Genomic DNA, 25,129 nt, shown 5'->3' on the forward strand with positions numbered 1-25,129 from the left:
AACGGATGGACAGGGGATGAAGCTCTCAAGGCATCCGAAGACCTCCTCCTGCTCATCAGTCCCTCCCCTCCTTCTGCTCCATCAACGCTGCACACGGTAGGTCGGTGGAAGTAGACACAGGCTGGACCGGGGTTTAGACCAGGGTTCTAGGTTGGTGATTGATGAGTAGATTATGGCAGAAAATTGCATTGAAAATTTGAGTTACAATTGAAAACCATCAGAGGTCGACACACACCGAGATGACTCCAAGGCCCAATGCTGCATTTTGAAGCACCTATGGTAGGCTCATGTACGTTTTAGTCGACTGTCGTCATTTCCCAGTTCGAGGGTTTTCCAGAAATATATACCAATTCATAAATCATGCTGATTTAGGGTTGAATATAGCCTATATTTAAGCTAATATTACATATATTTGCCTAATTGGCTAAATAAACGAAAATACAATTCTAAGGCACTCAACAGAAATGTTCAAAAACCTTGAGTTTTCTACACTGGACACAAGGTGTCAGTAATGATACTGTAATGCTCGATGACACACACAACAGGCTTTTATTGCAGGTTTGAATTATTTCATATAATAATGTGAAATAATAATCCTTAATAAAAACATGAGCTACTGTTGCGGCCATCACTTCCTGTCTGCCAATCATTCTGTTCCCTTCGGGGAACCAACACACATACCACGAGTCATATTTATGTCTTAAATGCCTTTTTCACTCTTATTATGTACACTATATTGGGTAATCTGCGTGAAACGGTGACTATAGGGGTGTTAAGGCAAGGCTAGAGGGCTCTAATATGTTAAAACTATATTTAAAAGGTTGAAAATCTTCCAATTCACTTATAATTTTTTTGTTTTCTGGGGGAGACCTACTGAAAGCGCAGTTTGATGTTGCATTCATATCCAAAATTCAGGGAACACCTCCACGCCCCCCCTTCCCCTCTCCCCTGGTGTAAGTCTGGTGTTTATGTTTTAAAATAGTGCTTATTTGTGCCTATGTATGCGGAGGTTCTTTGACAGCCCCACACTGTACCCCCCCCCCCCTGAGATTAGTTTGGAATGGTCTTTTTTCCTCTCCCCAGCCCTCCCCCCTCACTGTTCACATTCCTGTATGCATGGTGAGGGGAGCGGGCTGAGGAATCAGAGCTTTTCGGCCAAAAGTTGAATAATACAAATTCATCCTGTATACACAACCTTGAATATTTTATTGAAAAAAACTTACAATCATACCCCCACTGGTATCATATCATTTTAAAAGCCCCTGAAATGAGGAGGATGGGTCACCTTTTAATGTTATCCCTGTCACCAGGACAGGACATGAAATTAGGGTAAACAGGGTGTTTTTTTTGTTTACATCAATGACCGCTTGTGTCAATGTGAGGGGATGTCGACTTACACCGGATTCACTGTGTTAAAACGAGACATAAACGTGTTTAACCGCTTCAGATTCTTAATAAAATATCCCTGGAAATAGACAAGCACAAATTTAGACTAAATATTGGAATCAAATGTATTCCCCAGTGGCGTCATTAGGCCTAATTTAAAATGTTCTTAAGCCCACCTAAATAATTTTATATTTTTTATTGAATTTTTAAAATTTCTTTTGATTTTTTTTTTTACAAAAAAAATCTCTGATAAATTTCATATAATAGGGCAAAAGCAGGCTAATAAGCATGCCAATATGCAGGCTAATACTAGCCTACTACTAGTAGTAGTAGTAGTAATAATCAGAAGAAGAATAATGACAATAGTAATAACAATAATGGGCTAATTAATAATATAATAATGATTATGATATAATTGATGACTGTCCACTGGACAAAATGGTTGCAGAGCTTGAGCAGCGGTTTTGCAGTGTAGATTGTGTCTACTTGTGTACATTTAATGGTGGCCTAAAACAATTGAGTATATCTACTAAATCTGTCCAAAAGTGGGAAAGTTACATCTCGGTTCTTGTTTGTTGTTGTTTGTTTTTGAATGTCTACAACATTCATTCATATCCTGTACATCCCCAGGGGTCTAAGCCCCCCCCCCTCCTCAGATCCTAGTGACGTCCCTGGTATTGATATATTCCCGATTGACCCGTGGTATAGACAATGGGAAATCTTAACAACAGTAGGTGTCTCTGAAAAGCAGTGGCACTTTGAGCTGAGGATGCTAATGTGTGCCGTTTACGAGCTAACACCAACCCTTTTTTTCACCAAAGAAACCCTTTGTTTCTTTCAGCAATGAAGATGAGTGTGCTGCTCTTCCTGCTGTTAGGTGAGAAAACCTTCCCATTACAGTTTTAATTCTAGGCTCTTCTTTTCATCTGTTGACCAAAACATTTGTCTTATCCTCTGATGCAGCAGTGACCTGCAGCCAGAATGGTTTGGTCCAATCGTTGCCATTTGGGGATATGGCAACCATTGCTATTGAGGACTGTCCTCTCAGTGTTTATGGGAACTTGTTCACATCTGTCCAAGTGAGTCGCACTGTACTTTGTACCATGGCAGGACTCTGCGTTATTCTAATTGTGTACATATTAACAGATTCAGACTGGACAAGGCGCTGTGACATACTGCTTCATAAATGTCGCGAGTGCTCCCGATTGCATTTCAATCACAACTGGAACCCTTCCCACTTCTGTGGACACGACGGTCGAGAGCGCCGCCGATCCTGCGCTCGGAGCGTCGGTCAAGGCCGAGCTGCTGCAGCTGAGTGATGACCTGACCTGCTATTTGAGAACCAACCTGTCCAGCAGTTCCGGAACTAATGTGAGTCTTTCCAGTTCAATAACAGGAACATAGACTGCTGTATTGGGGGTAGGCGGATGCTAATAGTTAACAGTTTGACCCCATTGCTCAGCACTAAAATTCTCCTGTCTTTTTCCATGTGCTCAGATGATTGTTACCTGGATGAAATTTGGATCCCAAACGGCATTGAGCGTGCATCTGATGATGTATCTGGATCCTTTAGTTGTAAGGACATGTGAGGTAGATTTGGTTCAATGCATGACTCGCGTGAACACTCGTGTCCTTTGTGCAGAATGTAGACGCAACAATCGGTTCCCAAGTGGTGTCAAGTAACTTCACCAAGACTGAGGGGGAGAATAATAAGTACATAGATATGAGTGGCTGCAGGTTGGAGGGTACGTCATGATTTCATGGGCCTGTTTTGACTTGTCTGATTGACAGCATGGCAGACTGACCCAGCTCTTTCAATCTGCAGACAATACTTTAATTTTACCGACCTACACTCTGACTGACCCAACGATCTGCATGACGACCATTTGCAGCCCGGCGGCCGATACCAGTTCTGAATCAACTTGTGGAGCCACGGAGACTTGCCAAGGCGATAATACGTAAATTGGTTTTGGCAGGTTTTGCAGTAAAGAATCTGATTTTGCCGCACACATGCTGACTGATCGGCTTTTATCCCATTTAGGTGTAATCCGATGTACCGTGTGTGCACGGTGACAGCCGCCCAAGTGATCCAGTTCTTTGGCAATGTAGTTTCCATCACGGACCGCTGTGTGCACAGCCTGCTCCAGCCCGTCAACAATCCCGGGTTTGAACTTGTGGCGACCTTCAAGGATCGCCGAAGTCAGATCATGCCGTTCCTGGACAGTGTGGTCCTGCTCCTCCCTCCCAATGTCATCATCTCTCTTGAAACAAGCGGAAGGGTTTGGGTAAGAAGATGATCGCTGAGCTCCGCCTGACAATACCCCGTCGCTGTGACGTTTGAGTAGACTTGCGCATGTGCTTTTGTTTCGTCCAGGTCGATGGCCAAATACAAATACTCACCCCCGAGGCCACATTGGTCCACGGAGTGATGCTGTCCAGGGACTCGACTGGTGTGACCATCAGTATTTCGAACCCAGACATTTCAGACGACCCTGTTACCGTCTTCTTTGATGGCTACAGCGCGCACATCAAAGGTGTGTAGCGTGTCTTGGTTTGGAGCTCACCTGGAACCCAACATTGACTGGATAGTTCTGTTCCTTGCTCTCAGTTCCTGATGGGAAGTCTCTAGCGGGCTTATGTGGCCACGCTGGCGATCCTACCTATCCAGCGACGTCCATCCCTGACATTGCCCGAAGCGATGAAGGGTAGGGACTGCTTTCAAGCAGGTCATCGGCTCCTGCTGAGGTTTTCTCTGGTGTTGATGTGCTTGCTTTGTTCTGCCTTAGATGTACTACTGTACCCCAAAGCGATGATCTTGTAATTGGCGATACAGCTGCAACGGGACGGTAAGCGCACTCCAACAGCAGCATGTTCGGGGTTCATCTCCATGGCAACTCTGACCCTCGCGATCACTGACACAGCTGCTCCCTGCTCCTGTCAAATCCCTTCACTGCTTGCCATGGGAAAGTCCCAGCAGAACCGCACGTCCAGTCATGCAACACAACTATGAGCAATTACCCCTTGGTGGACAACCTCCTGTGCCAGTTCTTTGAGGCGTACGACAAAACCTGTGAGCTGCAGCATGGGATCGATCTGGGAGACTGGAGGTCCTCCACCGGCTGCCGTAAGAGTGCCACACGCGGAAGTCCGTTGTCCGTTTACCACAAGTTAATTGCTTCCCTGTGATAAATGAATTTCAGTGATGTTAGAGCATAGAAAACCTGTTTATAATGCTCTACAACAGGGGTGGGGAAACTACGGCCCAGGGGCCACATGCGGCCCACAAAGCGTTTGAATCCGGCCCGCCAGTTGCTTTCTAAGTATTTCAACTTTTAACATACAAACTGGCAACATGACTTGCAAGTCGGATGTCTTAAAAAAAAAAAAACAACAAAACTGGGCTGCATGGCGGTTGAGTGGTTAGCACTCGGAGACCCGAGTTCAATTCCACCCTCGGCCATATCTGTGTGGAATTTGCATGTTCATGGGTTTTCTCCGGTTTCATCCCACATTCCAAAAAACATGCTAGGTTAATTGGCAGATTTCGAACTTAGCCATAAATTTGCTGCACGGTTCCATGTGTCAGTTTGTTCACCGGAAATTATGATGCATATTTGAAGGTTGTTTTTTTTAAAGTAACAAATTTGGTGTTGCCATCTGCAGCACCTGAATTTCACCCCAATGTTCCCATCCATGCACAGCTCTGGAACATCATGCCTACTGTCAGAACCACACTTGCAGCACCCACGAGTTCTGTGGAGAGTCCCCGCTCAGTGGAACCGGCTGCCTCTGCCGTGCCATATTTGCCTCCGGGTACAAGGCAGAAGACTCTTTAGGTATGGGTGCGCTAACATCGCTGCAACCCTCCGCAAGCTTCCTTCGCTAACGGGATTGTGCTTGCATAGGTGAGGCGACAATGTGCCAGGATAACTCGGCGAGCATCTCGCTGATTGGTTGCCTGCTGGAGGAGAAAGGCATCGACTTCTCCAGTTTGCATCTCCTTGATAACACCTGTACAGGTCAGCTAGACAGCGAAACCCATACACTAACCTTCGACTTCGACACGAACAACAATTGCGGGTCAGAAATCAACGTGAGTCCCCAACACAGACATAAAAGAATTATTCCGTGTGAAAAGTGCAAAGAGCACCTTTGGGACCCGCTCAAGGTTTGTGATGAGCATTTCTTCTCTGTGCAGACAAACAGCAGCCATGTTGCGTACAAGAATAAAATCGTTGTGAGCGGACCTCAAAACGGAGCCATCGTCACACGGCAAAACCTGTTGGAAGTGGACTTCTCGTGCGTATACACGCAGCCGGATGTGAGCACCATGTCCTTCAACATCAGGCAGAGGTGGGTGAAGCTTCAGGTCACACCCGGAGATGAGGATACGATTGATACCTGGCTCATTCTTATGTGTCCTGCAGCTCTTCTGTGCATCACGTGGTATCGCACACATGGAACTACACCTTGTTCATGAACGCGTACACGGACGCCGCGCGCACCAATATGCTAACCCCGGACATGGATGTGGACCTCAATCAGGAGGTTTGGATCGAGCTGACCACTGAAGGACTACAAGGGGCGGCGGTCCAACTGGTGACCGACTCCTGCTGGGTGACTAGTGATCCTTTGCCCACGGCAGCCATGAAATATGACCTCATCGTCGATGGGTGAGAACACACTCCAGACTGCACCCCATTTGGACACCATGGACGGCACCTTCCCATGCGCGTTTTCTTCCCGAGCAGTTGTCCGGACCTAAATGACGGTACCGTGGAAATAAAAGGAAACGGGATGGGTAAGGACAACTACTTCTCGTTCCGTATGTTCCAGTTTGTGAGCAGCAGAGACTTCTTCCTGCACTGCCAAGTCAACCTGTGCGTGGATCAGGACTGTTCCCCGGTGAGTTGCCAACACGTGCCCGCAAACCCGCGTATTCTGTACTTCCACTGACACGCAATAACCGTTTTGTCTTGCGTCATCCACACAGGATTGCAGTCAGCCTCCAGCCAGAAGACGCAGAGCCTTACAAGAAAGCAGAAGCGAGAAGCTGAGAGGTGACTTCATCTCGTTGGGGTGGAGCAATTAGGTACCTGCTCACGAAACACTAATGCGCGGAAATCGAAATAGATTTTGGCGAAATAATGTGGAATTAGAAAATGGAAAGATACCAATAAGCACTAACGCTGTCTTTTGTGTTTTCCAGGTGACCCGGTTTCCGTCCAGTATGACTGACCCACGCTTGAAGTCAAGCAGGGTGTGAAAGCTTTTTATGGACAGAACCTTGACAAATCGGCCATGGTTCTGCTGATTGGGGACAATGATTTGATTTAAAAATGGAATAGAGGTTTTTCTATACAGTGGAACCCGCTTATGTTGAGTTTGGGGGAGTTTCGGGGGACATTAGCATTGTAGTGACGTCACAAGAATAAAGTCAAACTATTAAGAGAAAAAAAGTTGTAATCTAACAAGAATTCGTAATAATTAAAACACAAAAAAAAATTCAGAATATTATGAGAAACGAACAAAATATATATTTTTATAAAATATATATTTTTATTTTTGTTAGGTTGGGGAAAAGTTTTCATTATGGGAATAACATCATGATATTATGATAGTTGTAATTTTTTTTAACCAAACTGAAATGGAAAAACCAACACCAATGTGAAGATGAAAAAATTGTTTATCTTCTTAAGTTTAGTTATTATGGGAATAAAGTCAAGAGTTGGAAAATAAATTTAAAAAAACCCAGCAAAAAACAAAATGTCATTTTCGTAGCAGGCAGTTGAAATATTACAGAAAAAAATATGTTTTTTTATTTCTTGATTGTATTTTCTTAGGTTTAGATTTATAAGTTCCAGGAATTAAGTCAATAGTTAAAAAAAAAGAATCTAAAAAAAAAGCAAGCTTCAAAATAGAAGCGTGGCAGTCTTAACCTGGATTTTTTGATATTAGCCACTGTAAGAAAGATTTGGAATCTACAAAAGCTTTATTGTCACTGTAGTTAGGACAAACTACAAAATTACCACTATCGTTGCTAGAGTATGAAATATGATTATAAAAGTTTCAATTATGTCGACAACCACTTGACGTCAAGTCAGGCTGACAAGTGTTGACATACGTAAGCGGGTTCCACTGTATTATAATGGGTACCTCATGAATGGGATTAAGTGGTGTGATGACTATGACAAAATGCAGTTGAAAATGATCATTAAAAAATGGATGTGGTGATTGCAAAGATAGGATTGAGTCTTGTTTTCCTTTCAGTTTCTAAATTGTACATACACATCAACAGTATCAAGTACCCTTGAGCAAGATACTGAACCCACAGTTGCTCTTGATGCTGGTCATCAGTCGGTAAATGTGCTAACAGTGTCGAAACGCTTTGAGCTTACCTTTATCAACAGCGCAGGTGCTGGAACCAATGTTCTTTCGCCTTCCCTCTTGATCCTCATGAACTTCATCTGCGAACTTGATTCAAGAAACAGCCAAGTTGAACTGACACTGGGACACAAATATATAAACAAGGGACATTTTTACTTGTTTTGGGGGTTTTGGGACCCTCAAAACCGGGGAATTATATTGTAGAATAAATTAAGTGTGTCACATATGCCTGTCAATAAGCCCCGCTTCCAGTAAAAGGAGTCTAAACTCCAAATAAGGAGTGTAGCAGAATGTATGATGTGGAAATTTAGCATCTCCCGTTTGTCCGGTGGTCAACTCACACCTCTGGCAGAACTTGCCTGAATCCCGGGAAAGGGGTAATGAGTCTGAATGAGCCATACTGCTTTCATTGCAAAGACTAAGGAATGATTGCATTGACATTGAATGATTACAAAGACCCATTGCACACAGTAAATCTGCTTATTACTCTGGTCTCATCTCATCCAACAAAGGAAACACCAAATCACTTTTCTCATTACTCAACAAGATCCTCCAGCCTCCCCACTCCTTACCCCCCCCCCCCCCACATTTACTCAATTGACACCTGTAATTCACTGATGTTATTCTTCAATGACAAAATTAACTCCATTCATCAGCACCTCTGTTCACAACCGCCTCCTCTCCCCACACCCGAACCCTTTCTCTACAGTCAGCCTTTTTCCTCCTTTCAACTCCCCAATGCCTCTGAAATATCTGACCTCATCCACAATTCCAAGCCCTCCACATGCCAGCTGGACCCCATCCCCACAATCCTGGTCAAATCCTGCCTCTCCTCTCTGCTTCCTCTCATTTCTGCCATTACCCACTCTTCACTGTCTACAGGAATTGTCCCTCCAGCTTTCAAAACTGCTGCTGTCACCCCAATTCTTAAAAAACCTGGTTCAGATCCCAACAACTTCAATAACCTCCGCCCTATCTCCAACTTACCTTTCATTTCCAAAATTCTTGAAAAAATAGTCTCCTCCCAACTTCGCGCACATCTCACTCTTAACAGTCTGTATGAACCCTTCCAGTCCAGCTTCCGTCCCCATCATAGCACCAAAACCGCACTTCAAAATCACCAACGATCTCCTCACTGCAGCTGACACCGGTTTACTTTCCATTCTCATCCTCCTCGACCTGACTGCAGCCTTTGACACCATCTCACACCTCATCCTCCTCAGTAGACTCTCCTCAATTGGCATCACCCACACACCCCTCCACTGGTTCCATTCTTATCTCACAGACTGCACTCAGTTCATACAGCTTAAGTCTTTCTCCTCCGACCCCTCCCCAGTCACCACAGGTGTGCCCCAGGGCTGTGTCCTGGGTCCCCTTCTTTTCATAACCTACCTTCACTTCCACTGCTTCGCGGATGACACCAGCTCTACCTTTCTTCCAAACCTAACTGCGCACTCCCACCCCCTCCCTCACCTCCTGTCTGAAATAAAATCATGGTTCACCTCTAACTTTCTGAAACTTAACAGCAATAAAACTGAATTCTTACTCATTGGCACCAAATCCACTAAAGTTGACTCCTTCTCTCTCTCCATCGACAGCTCCATCGTCTCCCTCTCCCCTCAAGGTCTTCTTTGACAGCACTCTATCTTTTCTATCCCACATTAATAACGCCACCAGGTCAGCTTACTTCCATCTGCGCTCCATTAATTGTCTCTTCCTTCTCTCTCCATCTCACTATAGTGCCTTAGCACTATGGGGAGCAGAGCTTTCAGCCGCTCTTCTCCCCAAGTCTGGAACTCATTGCCACCAGACCTCTGTAACTCTGCCACCCTTCCCATCTTCAAATCCAATCTCAAAACTCATCTGTTCAAACTTGCCTATTCTCTTTAACTGCTTCACACCCCCCCCTCCCCTATTTATTGTATGCTCTTATTTATTGTATGTTGTCTTTTCGCTTGTATTTTATATTGGTGTTTTTATCTTCTGTACAGCGACCTTGGGTGTCCTGAAAGGCGCTTTGAAATAAAATGTATTATGATTATTATTGATGTTTGTTTCTCTTTTCAAAATGTACAAATGAAACAGGTACAGGTGAAATAAATACCTTTTATTATTCTTCACCGTCATAACGAACACACAGCTGTTGCATTACTGCAGAATTTGGCCAAGAAAATTTAACGGCACTGCTGCATTTGTCTGGACCAACCATGCATAAAATCTTCCCAAGTGAAATAAAAATATATATATTAAAAAATTATACGTACCACTGATATACAGATCTGATATAAACAGGCGTATTGGTCACAAACCAATTAGAATTATAAACATGGCTTCTTTTACAAGACACACATAAACAGACTTTAGAAAAACAAAAAAGGTACATTTCATTTTTTTACATTTGTACAAGATTTTAATCATTGGTGTCCTCCGCTCGTGATGAGAACGCTCGAGGCATTATGGGTGGCACCAACTGAGCATAGACAGTAGTTACACACGCATACACATACACACACACACACACACACACACACAGTGGCTTCACACACTTAAGTGTCAACGCGCACATACAAATACCGGTCGTGAAACGTTAATCCACTGTGGTGAATGACGTCATCTGACAACTTGCATTCATTGCAAACACACACGCACAAACACACACACACACACACACACACACACACACGTGAGGAAACGTTATGTTATGTGCAAAGAAACAGCTGAGGAGGAATTGTAAAAAAATAAAAAATAAAAACTATAGAAAATATAAAATAGAAAAGTCAAAGATAGTGCATTCTGGTTTAAACACAACATGGCCACTCAAGTTTCTATGACCGCATGAAGAGAATTTGTTCTAGTGCCAAGCAGAGTGCATGTTAAGTGCCTTAAGGGGAATTGTACATTTCATGCAACAATCTGGACAAAACGGGATGGAGGGGAAACAAGGGTGTATTAGTGGCTTTTAGTACCATCTTGTGGCCACTGGAGGCAAAAACACCCTCTAAAACCTACCAAGTTGACTTTGTTGAACTGATCTATTTAATCTACAAGACAAAGTGTGGCGGTTCCAGCAGGCATCAGATTTGTGAAATACTTAATAAAGTTCTGGGCATGGTCAATATGGAACCTTTAGTTTGATCAGATGCAAGAAAAGTGTGCATTGTTTTTTTTGAACGGTGGGTTGGGTTGGGGGTAAGTGGCGGGGGGGTGGGTCTTTAAAAGCAGACCTTGCTCCGGTCTGGCTCTCACTGGCTGACTGACTGACTGGAACATTTAAGGCATCAATCTCAAGCCAGATGGAGAGGCGACAATGGGAGTGTTACTGATGGCGACTCACGACTGTCACTGCTAACCGGGGCGTACGCACAAAATAAGTATTTGATCCCCTGCTGATGACATTTATTGTAACCGAGAGAGACCGAATGTCATAAAATTCAGAAAACCTACTTGTTAGCTAAAAGACACTTAAATCACATAAATCTAATCTGTACACCACCATGGGCAAGACCAAAGAGCTGGCAAATGACAGCCAGGACAAGCTTGTAGGCCTGCACAAGACTGAAATAGGCATCAAGACCACCAGCAAGGAGACCACTGTAAGATTTTAAGGGTGAGTAAAGACGACTGCGAGAAAAGTGACTGGCCCAGAATGGCATGTTAGGAGCTGGTTAATGATGTCAAGGGAGTTGGGAGCACAGTTTGGAGGCAGATAAATGACACAGACTGACACAAACAACACCATCCCATCTATCAAACAAAGCGTCTCTCCTGAGATGTGTGCAACCCTGGTGACCAACTAGAAGAAACATCTGAGCTTGCCAACGACTACTCAGCCACATTTTGCATTGGGGATCAAATACAAATAAATTCATCAGCTTTATGTTTTTTTCTGTATTTGTTCTAAGTCCTGTCTCTCTGCCATAAAAAATTATGGATTGTCTTTGCAGTGTAGTAAACTTACAAAGTGGGGGATCAAATACTTAGCAACCATAGACTGCAACCCAGCTGAGTGCTTCATTCAAGGTCTTAAAGTTCTTTTGTATGTATGAAAGTGACAATGAGATTGATTGAGTGTGTGTGTGTGTGTGTGTGTGTGTGTGCGCCGGCAGCGGCATGACTTGGAGCCAATGTGTGTGACATATAATGCAACGACTACAAAACTCATTCAGGCAATATGTAAAAACTGAAAAAAGGCACATGGCAAGATGGCGACCGAAAAAGAAGGCGAGATGAAGGCAGGTGATTGGAAGGTGGTGTCTGCATGGGGTTTTTTTTAGCAGCAAGTCCAGGTCATCACAGGCAGGAGACTACATTCTGGGGTCTGGTCCACAACAACGACACCAACATTTGAAGAGGGGGGCGTTAAAAAAAGGGGGGGGGGTGTTTTCTGAGAGTTCATATCGCGCTTGATTCCTCCTTGTTTGAGAAAGTAAGGTGCAAAAAGAGAAGACTTGTGTCTTCAGCGGTTTCATACAAAGAGGCCTGGAAGCACCCAACCATCTGGTCCAGTATGGTTACAGTAAGTAAGCCCGGCTTTAGAGGTGGGTGTGTTGTCAGGCAAAGTCGCTCTCACCTTAATGTACAAAGATGTGCCTCAGCAGCTCATCTGCAGACGGACGTTGCTTGGTCTCCACAAAGATGCGTTTGAGAAACTCCCTGCAGTGATCCGACACGTGAGCTGGCAGCACAGGGTTGGTGGGCTGTGTGGCAATCTTAAAGATCGCTGCCATGGCTTCAAACTCTGCCCAGGGGGGTCGTTGGGTCAGCATTTCCACAACAGTGCAGCCAACACTCCTGAGAGCATGACACGGACCGTTGACATTCAACCCAAATAAAATGGTCAGATAGACCTTTCATGCAAACCCTGAACACAGTGGAACCTGTTTTCTACTTTTGACTATGGCCTATTATTCGTCAAACATATAGAGTTTAGACATGCCAAATTCCCTACACATTAGCCAAGTTTACATGAGGAGTTTTTCTCTTTCCGCCGAATGACCTTTCCGAAAGCAATGGTATACATGGAAAGGAATATTCCAATTGCGTGTCTACATGCGCCGCTATAATCAACCAGAATAGTCAATGGGGCATGCGCAGTAAAGCGTAAACACCAACATCACGTGATACCGACTTCCTCGACTTTTTCTTTCACTTGTGGAATAACTCTGTATTGCCAGTTTTTCGTTCGTCCAGTCTTGAAATTTAGTTTGAATCAAAACCAAACTTTCTGCAGCAGTCCAGTGCCGATTGCTTGCCTCCATTTTTTTAAATCAAAGAACGTCTCAAGCTGTGTGTTACGTCATATCTCAGCATTCGCTGAAAGAACGCACCCGGAAACAGGAAATGATAGTTAGATACAGTATGTCACAAAAGTGAGTACACCCTTCACATTTCTGCAAATATTTTATTATATCTTTTCATGGGACAACACTGAAGAAATGAAACTTTGCTACAATGTAAAGTAGTCAAGGGAAAGTAGAAAGGAAATTTACTGTTCCCTTCAAAATAACTCAATACACAGACCTTAATGTCTAAACTGCAGGCAACAAAAGTGAATACACCCCTAAGAGAAAATGTCCAAATTGGGCCAAAAGTGTCAATATTTTGTGTGGCCACCATTATTTTCCAGCACTGCCTTAACCCTCTTGGGCATGGAGTTCACCAGAGCTTCACAGGCTGCCACTGGAATCCTCTTCCACTCCTCCATGATGACATCACGGAGCTGGTGGATGTTAGAGACCTTGTGCTCCTTCACCTTCAGTTTGAGGATGCCCCACAGATGCTCAATAGGATTTAGGTCTGGAGACATGCTTGGCCAGTCCATCACATTCACCCTTAACTTCTTTAGCAAAGCAGTGGTTGTCTTGGAGGTGTGTTTGGGGTCGTTGTCATGTTGGAAGGGAGGGGATCATGCTCTGCTTCAGGATGTCACAGTACATGTTGGCATTCATGGTTCCCTCAATGAACTGTAGCTCCCCAGTGCCGGCAGCACTCATGCAGCTCCAGACCATGACACTCCCACCACCATGTTTGACTGTAGGTAAAACACACTCGTCTTTGTACTCCTCACCTGGTTTCCGCCACACACGCTTGACACCATCTGAACCAAATAAGCTTGGTCTCATCAGACCACAGGACATGGTTCCAGTAATCCATGTCTTTAGTCTGCTTATCTTCAGCAAACTGTTTGCGGGCTTTCTTATGCATCATCTTTAGAAGAGGCTTTTTTCTGGGATGACAGTCATGCAGACCAATTTGATGCAGAGTGCGACGTATGGTCTGAGCACTAACAGGTTGACCACCCATCCCTTCAACCTCTGCAGCAATGCTGGCAGCACTCAGGCGTCTATTTTCCAAAGACAACCTCTGGATATGACGCTGGGCACGTGCACTCAACTTCTTTGGTCGACCATGGCGAGGCCTGTTCTGAGTGGCACCTGTGATGTTAAACCGCTGTATGGTCTTGGCCACCGTGCTGCTGCTCAGTTTCAGAGTGTTGGCAATCTTCTTATAGCCTAAGCCATCTTCGTGTAGCGCAGCAATTCTTTTTTTTCAGATCCTCAGAGAGTTCTTTGCCATGAGGTGCCATGTTAAACTTCCAGTGACCAGTATGAGAGAGTGTGAGAGTGATAAAACCAAATTTAACACACATGCTCCCCATTCACACCTGAGACCTTGTAACACTAATGGGTCACATGACACTAGGGAAAGAAAATGGCTAATTGGGCCCAATTTGGACATTTTCACTTAGGGGTGTATTCACTTTTGTTGCCTGCAGTTTAGACATTAAGGTCTGTGTATTGAGTTATTTTGAGGGGACAGTAAATTTACACTGTTATACAAGCTGTACACTGACTACTTTACATTGTAGCAAAGTTTCATTTCTTCAGTGGTGTCCCATGAAAAGATATAATAAAATATTTGCAGAAATGTGAGGGGTGTACTCACTTTTGTGACATACTGTAAATAAAGATAGAAATTCAATCTTGCTAATATTTTATAATTAAGCTCAATATTTTATATAGATATGTATTTTCTTTTTTAATAAAACTGGACTTGTGAATGGTGTATAGAAGGGTTTAGATTCTGTTCCGCAGATGGCGGTAATGCACATGAAAGCTGCTTGCCAACCGCCAATAAACAACAGAAGAAGAAAAACACCACGAAGAAGAACGCAGTCTGACAACTTTCCGTTTGAGCGGGTACAAGATACCGCAATCGGATTGGGGAAAAGAATATTCCACCCCTGTGAATCCGATTATATATTCATTCGGATTGGTTCTTTTCTTTCGAAATGAGGTGTATACAAAGGTTACATTCTTTCCGTTTGAGCAAATAACCCGAATGGAATGGGAATATTTGGGTCCATGTATACGTGGCTATTGACAGCTCATCTAAGCCGTGGGAGACTTGTCTTGTACGGTTTGCTCTGGATGTGGGTGCCGGTGTGGCGACCAATGATCACATCGCGAACTTTGATAACTCAACAATAATGCCCGTCGAGACATTCTTTCTGGCATGTTTTGCCAGAATATGCTTGCCACTTTCACAACAACAAGCTTTGTGAGCTGCTCGGCAAAGATGATCAGCATTTACAAAGCAAGTATCGGGATATGCAGATACCATGCTTTTTCACAGAGATCGTCCAATTGATCGGAGCGCCAGCCCCATCGTCATATGAGCCGGGACAGGTTCCACTCAATAAGCTGTAGAAAATGAATGAATAATTATGTGGTCTTACCAGATGTCAGCCTTCCTCCCGTAACCTTCGCCACTGATTACTTCCGGGCTCATCCAGTAGGGGGTGCCGGTCACTGACTTGATTCCTGTTCCTGACAGACAGATAGTCTGCAGTCGACGACTGGCCCCAAAGTCACCCAGCTTCACGTTTCCGACAGAGTCTCTGAGGATATTGGCCCCTGAAGACACACACTTTTGAATAACACTTTCATCTTTCAGACACATTCAGGTCCTGGTCCAGATACCTGGAGATCTATAACAAAATGGTGCAGGCATTACCTTTGATGTCCCTGTGAACAATCATGTTGCTGTGAAGGTAGGAAACCCCTTCAAGGATCTGCCGAGTGTAACGACGTGTCACATTCTCTGTCAATGCACCATAGGACTTCACTTGGTCCTTTATGGAACCCTGAGGACAATGAGACATGATGAGTGGAGCATTCAGAGCTTGCCGCACAGCTGAGAGGGCATGGGCACTCACTCCAGGCATGTACTCCATGAAGATGGAGAGCGTTCGCTCCATGGTATCTCGCAGACACCCGTAGTACTGCACAATGCGTTCGTGACAAAGGTTTTTCAGCAGCTGAATTTCACACTCCAGCGCACTCACCTCCTGCTCATAACATAAGAGTCTTTTCAGCTTTTCCGCCACAAGAGAAAGAACATAAAAAGCAGAGCAATTCTGACCTTGCTTGTCTCAGGACTCTCTGGATCAAACTGGACCTGTTTGACAGCCAATTCCCGTCCAGTGTCGGCGTCGTAGCAAAGAAAAACCCGTCCGAAGGCACCCTGGCCAAGCAGCTTCCCCAAACGCCAGTTGGTGGGAGCTCGTGGTGCTGGAGATACATAGCGTGGTGAAAAAAATAACAAATAAAATGGGCGGTTGGGACGTCAAAGGGAGAACTCACAGCGGCTGGGAGGACTGATGTCCATAACTGTCAAGCCTGGGGTGGTCGACTGATTGACTTCAATGTCGCTTCCTCTTCGTGGCCGCCTGGCAGGCCCAGCGGCATCTTCCAGGTCGGGGGTAAAGACGCTACTGCCGCTGCTGGTGCTGGGAGACTGCTCCGTTGGGCTGAAGCTGACAGGTGAGCGAAGGCCGTGTGCCTGTGTTCGCCGAGCGCGAGGGAAGGTCTTCCTCCCTGCACAAAGAAAGGAGAGCAACGTGTGCTGTGCTTGCGTCACCCGTTGTTGGAGAGGGAACTAGAACCAAATGCATACCATCACTGTAATCTTGCAGGCCGAAGGGAACGCCGTATCGCCGAGGGTATGTGCCTCCTTTTCCTGTCTTGTCGAAGACCGGGATGTCGTACTCTGTAGAAGCAAGAACAAGATAAGTCCTGTTGCTCGTGACAAATGATACATCAGATGTACTGAAGGGGTATGTACCAGTGATGCAGCCATACATACAGTGGGGGGTGGCGGTTTGTGGGGTACACTGTGTAGTATTTGATCCCCTGCAAGCATGAAACATTCCTTTGTTGCCTTGGTTTTTAGCATGCTGGAAGACACACCAGCGATTCGGGGCTGTATATAAATAAACTTGAATTGACACCCACGTGCCACATTTATAAGCCGTATTTAATGGGAGTGATTGTAGATGACGATGTGTATTGTGATATTTTTAGAAAATTTTAGAAAAAATGTCCACGTCTGTATCTGGAGTGTGGGTGACAACTTCCAAAATCAACATGAGATCAAATCATTATTTCCCCCACTGTATAAAGGCAGTACCTGCACCTGGAAAGTCCTGGTGGTTGTCAGGGTAGCTCTGTGCTCTCGGCATCCTCGACTTTGGGTAGTCGCTGTTTAACAAACAAACATGGCAGTCAAGTATGGTATCATGCAAGCTGACTGAAGCCCGACTTAATCTGTCTCAACCTGTCCAGAGGGCTGTCTAAAGAAGGACAACTTCCAGAGGCTGAATTTTCTGGACTGCTCATGCTCAACGGATCCAACATCTGAGGAGAGAAAGACGCACCACTTATATTTCCCATGCATGGAGAATGGCAAGGTTTACGTGCTTGAGGCTGGGGAGGAGCACCTGGTCCATGCTCTCTGGAATGAACTCTCCTTCGCTGTTGATACTCGTGAAGGAGCCGTTCCTCGCCACCTGCTGGAGTGCGTCAGGAATATATCCAGGCGGAGGAGAGCTGCGGTCCGTTGAATGAGACCCTGAACCAGTTGGACACATTTACTCAATATCAAATTATTGCGCTTGACACTTGACTTTATCGACTGTGACATTCATTCTTGTTAGCATGAGAACTAACCATCTGCAGTACAAGCCACCGGGTGGCAAAGCTTCACTCTGGATAGGTGATTCGGTAAACAGGTATTCTCTTACCTAATGATCCAAGCATGCTCTTCTTGTCTGGGACTCGGAATCCTGTGTTGTCCAACTCCTCACAGGAAGGCAAAAGGCCCATATTGCAGGAAGAGTTCTGGAAAAACAACACAGGAAAATACTATACTCAGTGGTAGTTACAATTGACATTGTCAGAGAGATTTTATTACTGTGGTTGTAGGATTAGGATTATATTCAAACAGACAGGAAAGCAACAACATTAAGTCACTGGAAGTTGTAATAACCTGTTTAAGCATACTGAAACTAGGAAGTGCTTCTGAAAACCTTGCAGATAAACATGAAGTTTGAAAGCCAGACATATCACATCCTTCATCGTTTATCTGATTTTGTATTAATGTCTCTGCAATTTTGGGGCTTTTAGGTAGAAAATTATAATTATTTTTTAAATTTTTGGGATAACCCACCCACTTCTGCTTTTTCTCTCCGTAAATAGGTATCCTCCCCCCTCACAGAAAAACATTCAACCTCAGCAGGTAATAATTTATAAAGACGTGATAATAAAGCATAAAATTGACAGCCTTATGCTCATGTCATGTTGTTACGTCGTAGATGAAGGAAAAGTGTGAGGTTATGGACGCACTATAGCTTTTACAGTCAACTTTGTTACAATGTGGCTTCAAAAACTTATTGCAAGGTGAACACGAGGTAATAAAGCATCATATGTCGTGTAGATAATGGAGACGCAGCTTGGAGAAACTCCTTCCGCCGACAATTTGTAAATGGGAGATGGAGGCGGCCATGCAACAGCTCGAAACACGGTTATAGCCGTTTGCCCTACAGAAAGATGACTATGACTTAGTACAGTGGAAAATGGGTTGGCATCATTAATACGTTCCACAAGGTCAGATGCTAACCAAATTAAAATTTCCCATAAGAAATAATGCAAATCCAATTAGTCTGTTCCAAAAAGCAAAAAAATATAACACATAGTGTCAAAAACAATTCAAAATGCATATGAATGACTATAAATGATGATGAATGAAAGGGATAAATTCATTCATTCAATAACATTCCAGATTAATTTTACATTGAATTTTACTTACGAATATGACTGCTCCTAAAGACAGAGTGCGGCAGGAAGATAACACACCTTCCTGTTTTCCCATGACTTATTTCTTGAATAGTGTTTCTCACCTCAATAACCCAAAACAGGGCCAAAGAAAGTTGCATTTGTTAAAGAAGATGAGAAATAACTATAAACGGTGTGGTGTCTCGGAAGAGTCACGACTCCAGTGAAGATAAAAGTAACCTTAAAAGGTCAATGACATGATTTTTCAACATTGTTAAAATTCATGAAAAACTACATTTTTATACGTGCCAGGCGACATTATGGTCTGAACTCTTAAGAAAAGGGGCGTTTCCCAAGTGACCTTGGCAAAGGCACAGCTCTCATCTTGAGCAGAGTAAGCAAACCCTTCAAGAGGCCGCTCGTCAGTATATATTTCATCAAATTAGTAGTCCAGTCAAAACGTGTTGCCGCTGGCTGTTCAGTGTCCGAGGGTGCTCTCGTTGTTTTTCTTTTCCAAAAGTCAAAGGTTTAAGACTAAAATGAATGAAGAAAGTACACCGAGAACAAGGCACAATTGGAACACCGCTTTGCGTTTATTTCACTCAAGACTGCTGTGATCATCATTAAAAGAAGAAGCATTTGGCTTGAAAGTACGCAATTTGGATGCTATTTCTGATGCTATGTGAAACGAAAACTACTGACACCTGGCTCCAATTTTTGCTATGATCAATGTAAACATATTCTGTCTTGTCCATTGTCTCATTTTACTTGTTTACTGTGCCTTCGCCGACGTCACGTCCAGAAACGCCCCTTTTCAAAGACGGATATTAGTAAGATTTCCCGCCATATACTTCAAATGTAATTTTTACTAATTTTCCATTCGCATTAAAAAAACAAAAAACAAACATGGTGGAACATAATTATAAACAATGCATAACATATTTAAGCAATGTTGAGAGGTCATGTCAGTGACCGTAGATAATGTCAGTTACGACTTTGTTTGCAAGCTAAAGATGTTTGTGATGAAAATACATGAACACAGATGGACTCACACAGTGTATGAATAACATGTAAGACAAGAGCCATATTGTATGGCAAGTCGATTTCCTAACATGATAACCAAGGTTACACTGTATTAACATTTCAGCATTTTCTTGTTACATAATGCCCCTTTGCTGTATTTTCCATTTTTGCTGTTTTTGTTCAATTTCATTTCCACAAAAAGCCACTGGCACCATGGTCTACAAATGGCCTCCAGGCCGCCCTTTGGACACTCCTGATTAATGTATTTCACGAGGAAGCAAAGTGTTACCAGTGATGAGGAGTGTGTCCACATGCACAATGAATTGATACTGAAAAATTTGAATTAAATCAATCCATAACCGATTGAATACTGTAGTATTTTTTTTTACCCAGCCCTAATTAAAATATTTCATCTACTGTTAATATGATAGGTGGTTTCCTCATCCTGCACAATGCACAGTTCCGGATAGACCTTTGGGTCAAGCGTTTACAAACACAGGACAGGTTAAGACCAGTTGAAAACCCCTGTTGTGGGACTGACCCCGAGTTACCTGTGAGGAGATCTGCAGCACCAAGAGGATCTTTAGGCTCTTCATGTGAATGCTCCGATCCAGCAGCTCCACAGCCTTGTCCAGGTCATCCTGAACGGTCAGCGGAATCACCAGCTGCCAAGAATAAGTGAGGGGAGGTCTGTGAATGTACTGCTCACCTGAAATGACTGACTGGGTCAGAGTTAATAATGGTCTTAGCAGTTTTAGCTCTACCTCGTTGTTGCTGTAGTGAAGGTCCATCGTCTGACCGAAAGCCACCTTAGCTTTCGCCCTCAGGTCATCCAACTTGATGGGCCGACGAAATTGCAAAATTCTACAAAAATGAAGACATCAAAGGTCAAGGGGTGCGCAGAGGAGCACAAGTAATGAAGCAAGCCAGAGCCTCACCTCTTCTCGCCTTTAAACTCAAACTTCACTCTGACGTCATTCTGTTCCAAATACAAACATTGAGAGACGGTCAAATGTGAGGAAAAATGACATACTGAGAAGACAGTTTGGCAGTTTTTACTGAATGCGACAGTCTTTAAAATCCTCTGAAATTGTTGTATTATCCTTTATATGGCATGGAATATAGTAAAATACTGTATATTGTTATCACAAGAGGCTGCAGTGATGCTCCTGATGAAAATGTTAAGACCAGTTGCAAATTCCAGTAGGCTCGTGGGAATGGCTTTAAAAAAAAAAAAGAGCATCCACTGTCCATTTTTGTAAACTTCCTGTGCCATCAATTACTAAATATCTCAATTTGATTTAGATCAGGGGAACATGCAGGACGATCCTAAAAAGTGGGGTCACTCCTCCCTAGTTGAGCGTGGTGCTTACCAGGTTCTTGGGCGAGGAGGCTTTGGGTTTGCCTAGGTCCGACAGAAAGCCGGCAGGACGGCTGGAGCGATGAAGTTCTGCCAGGTCCTGCATGATTGACTGCAGCGCCTCCTGCTCATCTGTTCATTCAAACAAGGGAAAAACGAAAGGAAATGAGCACCTGTTCTTTACATGGAAACTGCACCTTTTTTGTCCATCATTCACAAGCCTTATGTAAAACATGAACACATATCTTTGCCTTTTCTGTGCATTCTAGCGCAAAAATACAAGTTAATATGAGAAAGCTAACAACAGACATCATGGGAAAAACCTATTGACGCTAAAGCATTAAAAAAACCCTAAAAAAACGGCAACAGTGTTCAATTTACTTATATATTAACTAAGCTACAGCGATATTAGTGTAGCATTAGTGTATTACCTGGGGGACTAACACGACACCTGGCTAGCCGCTAGTCTCAGCGTCATTCACAGACAGAAGAGTGGATATCTGGCTCTCAATTTCGCTACAAAGAGTCACCAAGATGCTGGTTTGTCATCAGCATTTTTTACCCGAGGACTGGAGCACACGTCTTGTGCTGGAAGACACAGCCATCCCATGGAAAGGGGACATCATAAGGGTTTGTCTGAACTAGCAGTATTAGCTAGCATTTGTATCAATATGCTTAGGAAATATGTTTCGTAGTGTTTTAAATAATCAAAATATGGCAAGATATTGCAACTACAACATGTTATGTTCAGTGCACGTGTTAATGTATGATCACAGCATGTTTATCAAACTATGCAACGTTGTTAGTTATTTTTTTGAGTGCTTCATAGTATAAATAGGTGTCCTAATGACGTGCATTTTATTAACTTGTTCACTCGTGTTCGAATGCACAGAAAAAGAAATATGTGTTCATGTTTCACATAAGGATTATGAATGATGGGCAAAACTCCCAAAAAAGTGCAGTTCACCCTTAAGTACACATAAAAACAATCAAACACTCTTTCAAAGTCACAGGTACACTTTGTGGCTTGTTTCGGTACACTAAGGGAACACAACACAAAAGAAAACCTATTCCCTAATTCTCCAATAAATAAAATAGAAATATTCTTACTTTATACATCACTATAAATGATGAAAAAGTTTGATATTTTGGTGACCTATTACCTCTGTAGGCCTGCCGGCGGAGTCATGGAATTGGCTGATAAAAAAAAAATCTAATGTTGTAAAGCAGAATCTTTTTGACATAATGTAAATGGAATGCTGTCATTGCAAGGAGAAGGAACATTTCTCATCACAAGCACTGATTCAACATGTCCAAACAACAACCTCAAACACTGGCAAAAGTTGGCAGAAAAAGGCCTCAAATTTACGTGAATGGAAGCTAGCTGGGTTAGCTTAGTTTAGCGGAGCATGCTAGTGCGGCTGTGTGTGTGTTTACACAGTGTTGTGTTTGTATCCAAGCGTTTTACAATGCTCGCTGATGTCAGGCATTCTCAATACACACACTACACTTCCTGACTAGGTCTCCCTTAACCACAAGCACGGGCATTATAGTTTATTGAGGATTTTGTAGCAATATGTGCAGAAGCTGTTAGCGAGGCTGCATCCGTTTCTGAAATACTGGGCAAGGATTTTTGCATTTAATTAAAAGGCATTTTATTTACTGTCGCAAAAGTACACACTCCGTGCAGGTAAAGTATAAAATGTAAAAGTATTATGAATTCAAAAAAAGGAAAATTGAAAAACTGAATAAAAAATAAAACGGAATTTGGGGAAAAATGCACAAATTTTACACAAAATAGATTGATTGCACACAGAAGAAAATATTCTAAACCTTTATTTCTTGCAATTTGGACATTTATCACTTACATATAATGAAACCCCCAAAGTTAGTCTTAATGAATGTAAACATTGTAAAAAGGCAAGATATTAGACAGCTGTGGTGTAAGAAACTAATCAGCTAAACGGCTCCATACACATGCAAAGACGAGCCCGCACTGCGGAAGGTACCAAAACCCAATTCAATGACGATGGTGTCACTGTGCTTGATTAGCCAGCAAACCCACTTGACCTGAGCCTCTCAAAGAGTCTGTTAGCCAGGGTCAAGAGAAAGATGAGCTGAAGACTCCTATCAAAGCAACCAGGGCTTTCAATACACCTGAGCAGTGCCACGGGCTGATCACCTTCATGCTATGCCGTATTGACGCTGTACTTCATGCAAAAGGAGGCCCAACCAAGTAGACAACACAGATACATACCCATCATAATGACACGGCTATTGACCCAAGAGTCCAGGAAAGAGGATTCTCCCATCAAAGGGATTCCTTCCTCCTGTAAGAGCACACAAGACACAAGTTGGAGCAGGAATAGTTGGAGCTGGCTGACAAGCACAACAAAATACTTGGTTGACATGCTGTCTTCATGCGGCACCAGGTATGGAGCAGATTACCAGCAACAGTACATTTTTCTGCTGTACCTACCGCCACATCTTTATGCAGATTGCTGAATGTGAACAGCTTGAGTACATTAGTGCCAAACACTGAGCTACAAAATGCTCTTGAACACCTCATTTGAACAGCCAAAGCCAGTAGTACAGTGCAGAAAAAACCCTGACTGCATGAAGTTGTTCATTGTGTTGTGTGTGTTACATGAATAACTAAGTAAGTTAACAAGTAAGTAATCGCCCCTCAGCCGTTCAAAGCACAAAACTGCAATGCTGAGTGTTTCACTTGAATATATAACATGGCAATTCACTTTTAACAGCAAGGGTTAATCGATCACACTGTTCATCTAGCTCAACAGGCAGCTCATTGTAGACAATTTTAGTGGGGACAGTAAAAGAACATTAATGATTATCAGCTGATGTGCATGGGCATCACCCATTGACTTCAGTCATGTTGGGACTTGACAAACGTACAATATTGTTTACACGGTGTTGGTGACATGCTAGCGACCCAGCGTTGCTATACTCACAACAAACATTGCAGCTGTGACTGTGGCCTGCTTGGCGGTTCTTTAGCTTCAATGCTATCGGCGAGAGCAAGTTGGTAGCTACAAAATGTCAACAGTTGCGATTCAATTTGCCATCTCAATAAAAGAAGATTATTCACGACGGTGTCGTCTCACAGCAGGCTAAAATGGCCGTGACTGACGACGGAAGCGAAGGGGCAATAAAAAAGCAGAAGACTCTTCAGTGTGCAGCTAAGCTGTCAGGCCGGAGGAAGTTGTCAAGCTATGCTAACGCTAAAGTGGACGGACAGTGTGGCTATACCTCGATGTGCTCGTAAAGCAAACCCTCACAGTTACAATTCGAATCTGTCTTGCCAGTTGTATTTCACTTATCTTACCTGTAAGGAATTCGATTTACTCAGTCATCCACAGGGCCGGTGACTCGCGCCCCGGGCCCCGCGGAGAGCCGCTGGGGGAAGCCGAAGTTTGGCACTCCGCTGGCAACTTCACTCGAGTGCTGATGGGACACGACGACGAGGCCCTCGGGCTGTCAATTTAGCCCTCTGCGAATCTCCTGGCATACAAATGTACCATTCATCCGGTGGTGTAGCCCCTTCTCCGCGCTGTTATAAAAACGAAGTTACGGAACAGCTGCCATTTTGTGCTACTTTTCGTGGTGTTGGCTGCCAACGATAGCTTTGCTTGCTGTTGTGGCCTCATCAGCATCAAGGTACTGGATTGTTGACAGCCAGTGCCGGAAGTTGCTTCATATGACTGACAAAACAAACGTCTCGTGCTATGACTAAATGACAAATACGCTTTTATTTTGTTGTTCAAAACGAGGAAATATTTTCTTATTCTGACCTGCTTGGTACGTCTTTAACCACCACCGTTTTAAGAATGTATCCGTG

At 43.6% G+C, this 25,129-nt stretch overlaps 1 protein-coding gene across 3 annotated transcripts; it reads right to left on the bottom strand.

Moving 5' to 3' along the window:
* Positions 1-9,865: 9,865 nt before the first annotated feature.
* Positions 9,866-24,975, bottom strand: map3k2 (mitogen-activated protein kinase kinase kinase 2). Of its 3 annotated transcripts, none has more exons than XM_058052063.2 (17): positions 24,617-24,973; positions 23,528-23,600; positions 21,284-21,402; positions 20,849-20,889; positions 20,675-20,774; positions 20,462-20,575; positions 17,858-17,954; positions 17,555-17,685; positions 17,392-17,471; positions 17,245-17,315; positions 16,732-16,824; positions 16,419-16,652; positions 16,198-16,346; positions 15,992-16,123; positions 15,790-15,919; positions 15,512-15,689; positions 9,866-12,564 (listed from the first exon to the last, which is right to left on the bottom strand). In XM_058052063.2, the coding sequence occupies exons 2-17, from the start codon at positions 23,580-23,582 to the stop codon at positions 12,345-12,347; spliced, it is 1,944 nt and encodes a 647-aa protein (XP_057908046.1). In that variant the 5' UTR covers positions 23,583-23,600; positions 24,617-24,973; the 3' UTR covers positions 9,866-12,344. The 3 variants fall into 3 exon arrangements, 2 of the variants coding, with proteins under 2 accessions (XP_057908046.1, XP_057908048.1); XM_058052065.2 differs by having other exon boundaries at positions 17,251-17,315; positions 24,617-24,972; XR_009119813.2 differs by having other exon boundaries at positions 12,416-12,564; positions 15,512-15,702; positions 24,617-24,975.
* Between the last annotated feature and the right edge of the window lie 154 nt (positions 24,976-25,129).

This window comes from Doryrhamphus excisus, linkage group LG15 (genome assembly GCF_037039965.1).
Source record: "Doryrhamphus excisus strain RoL-2023G ecotype Guam linkage group LG15, RoL_Dexc_Guam_v1.1, whole genome shotgun sequence".
Lineage (NCBI taxonomy): Eukaryota > Metazoa > Chordata > Actinopteri > Syngnathiformes > Syngnathidae > Doryrhamphus > Doryrhamphus excisus.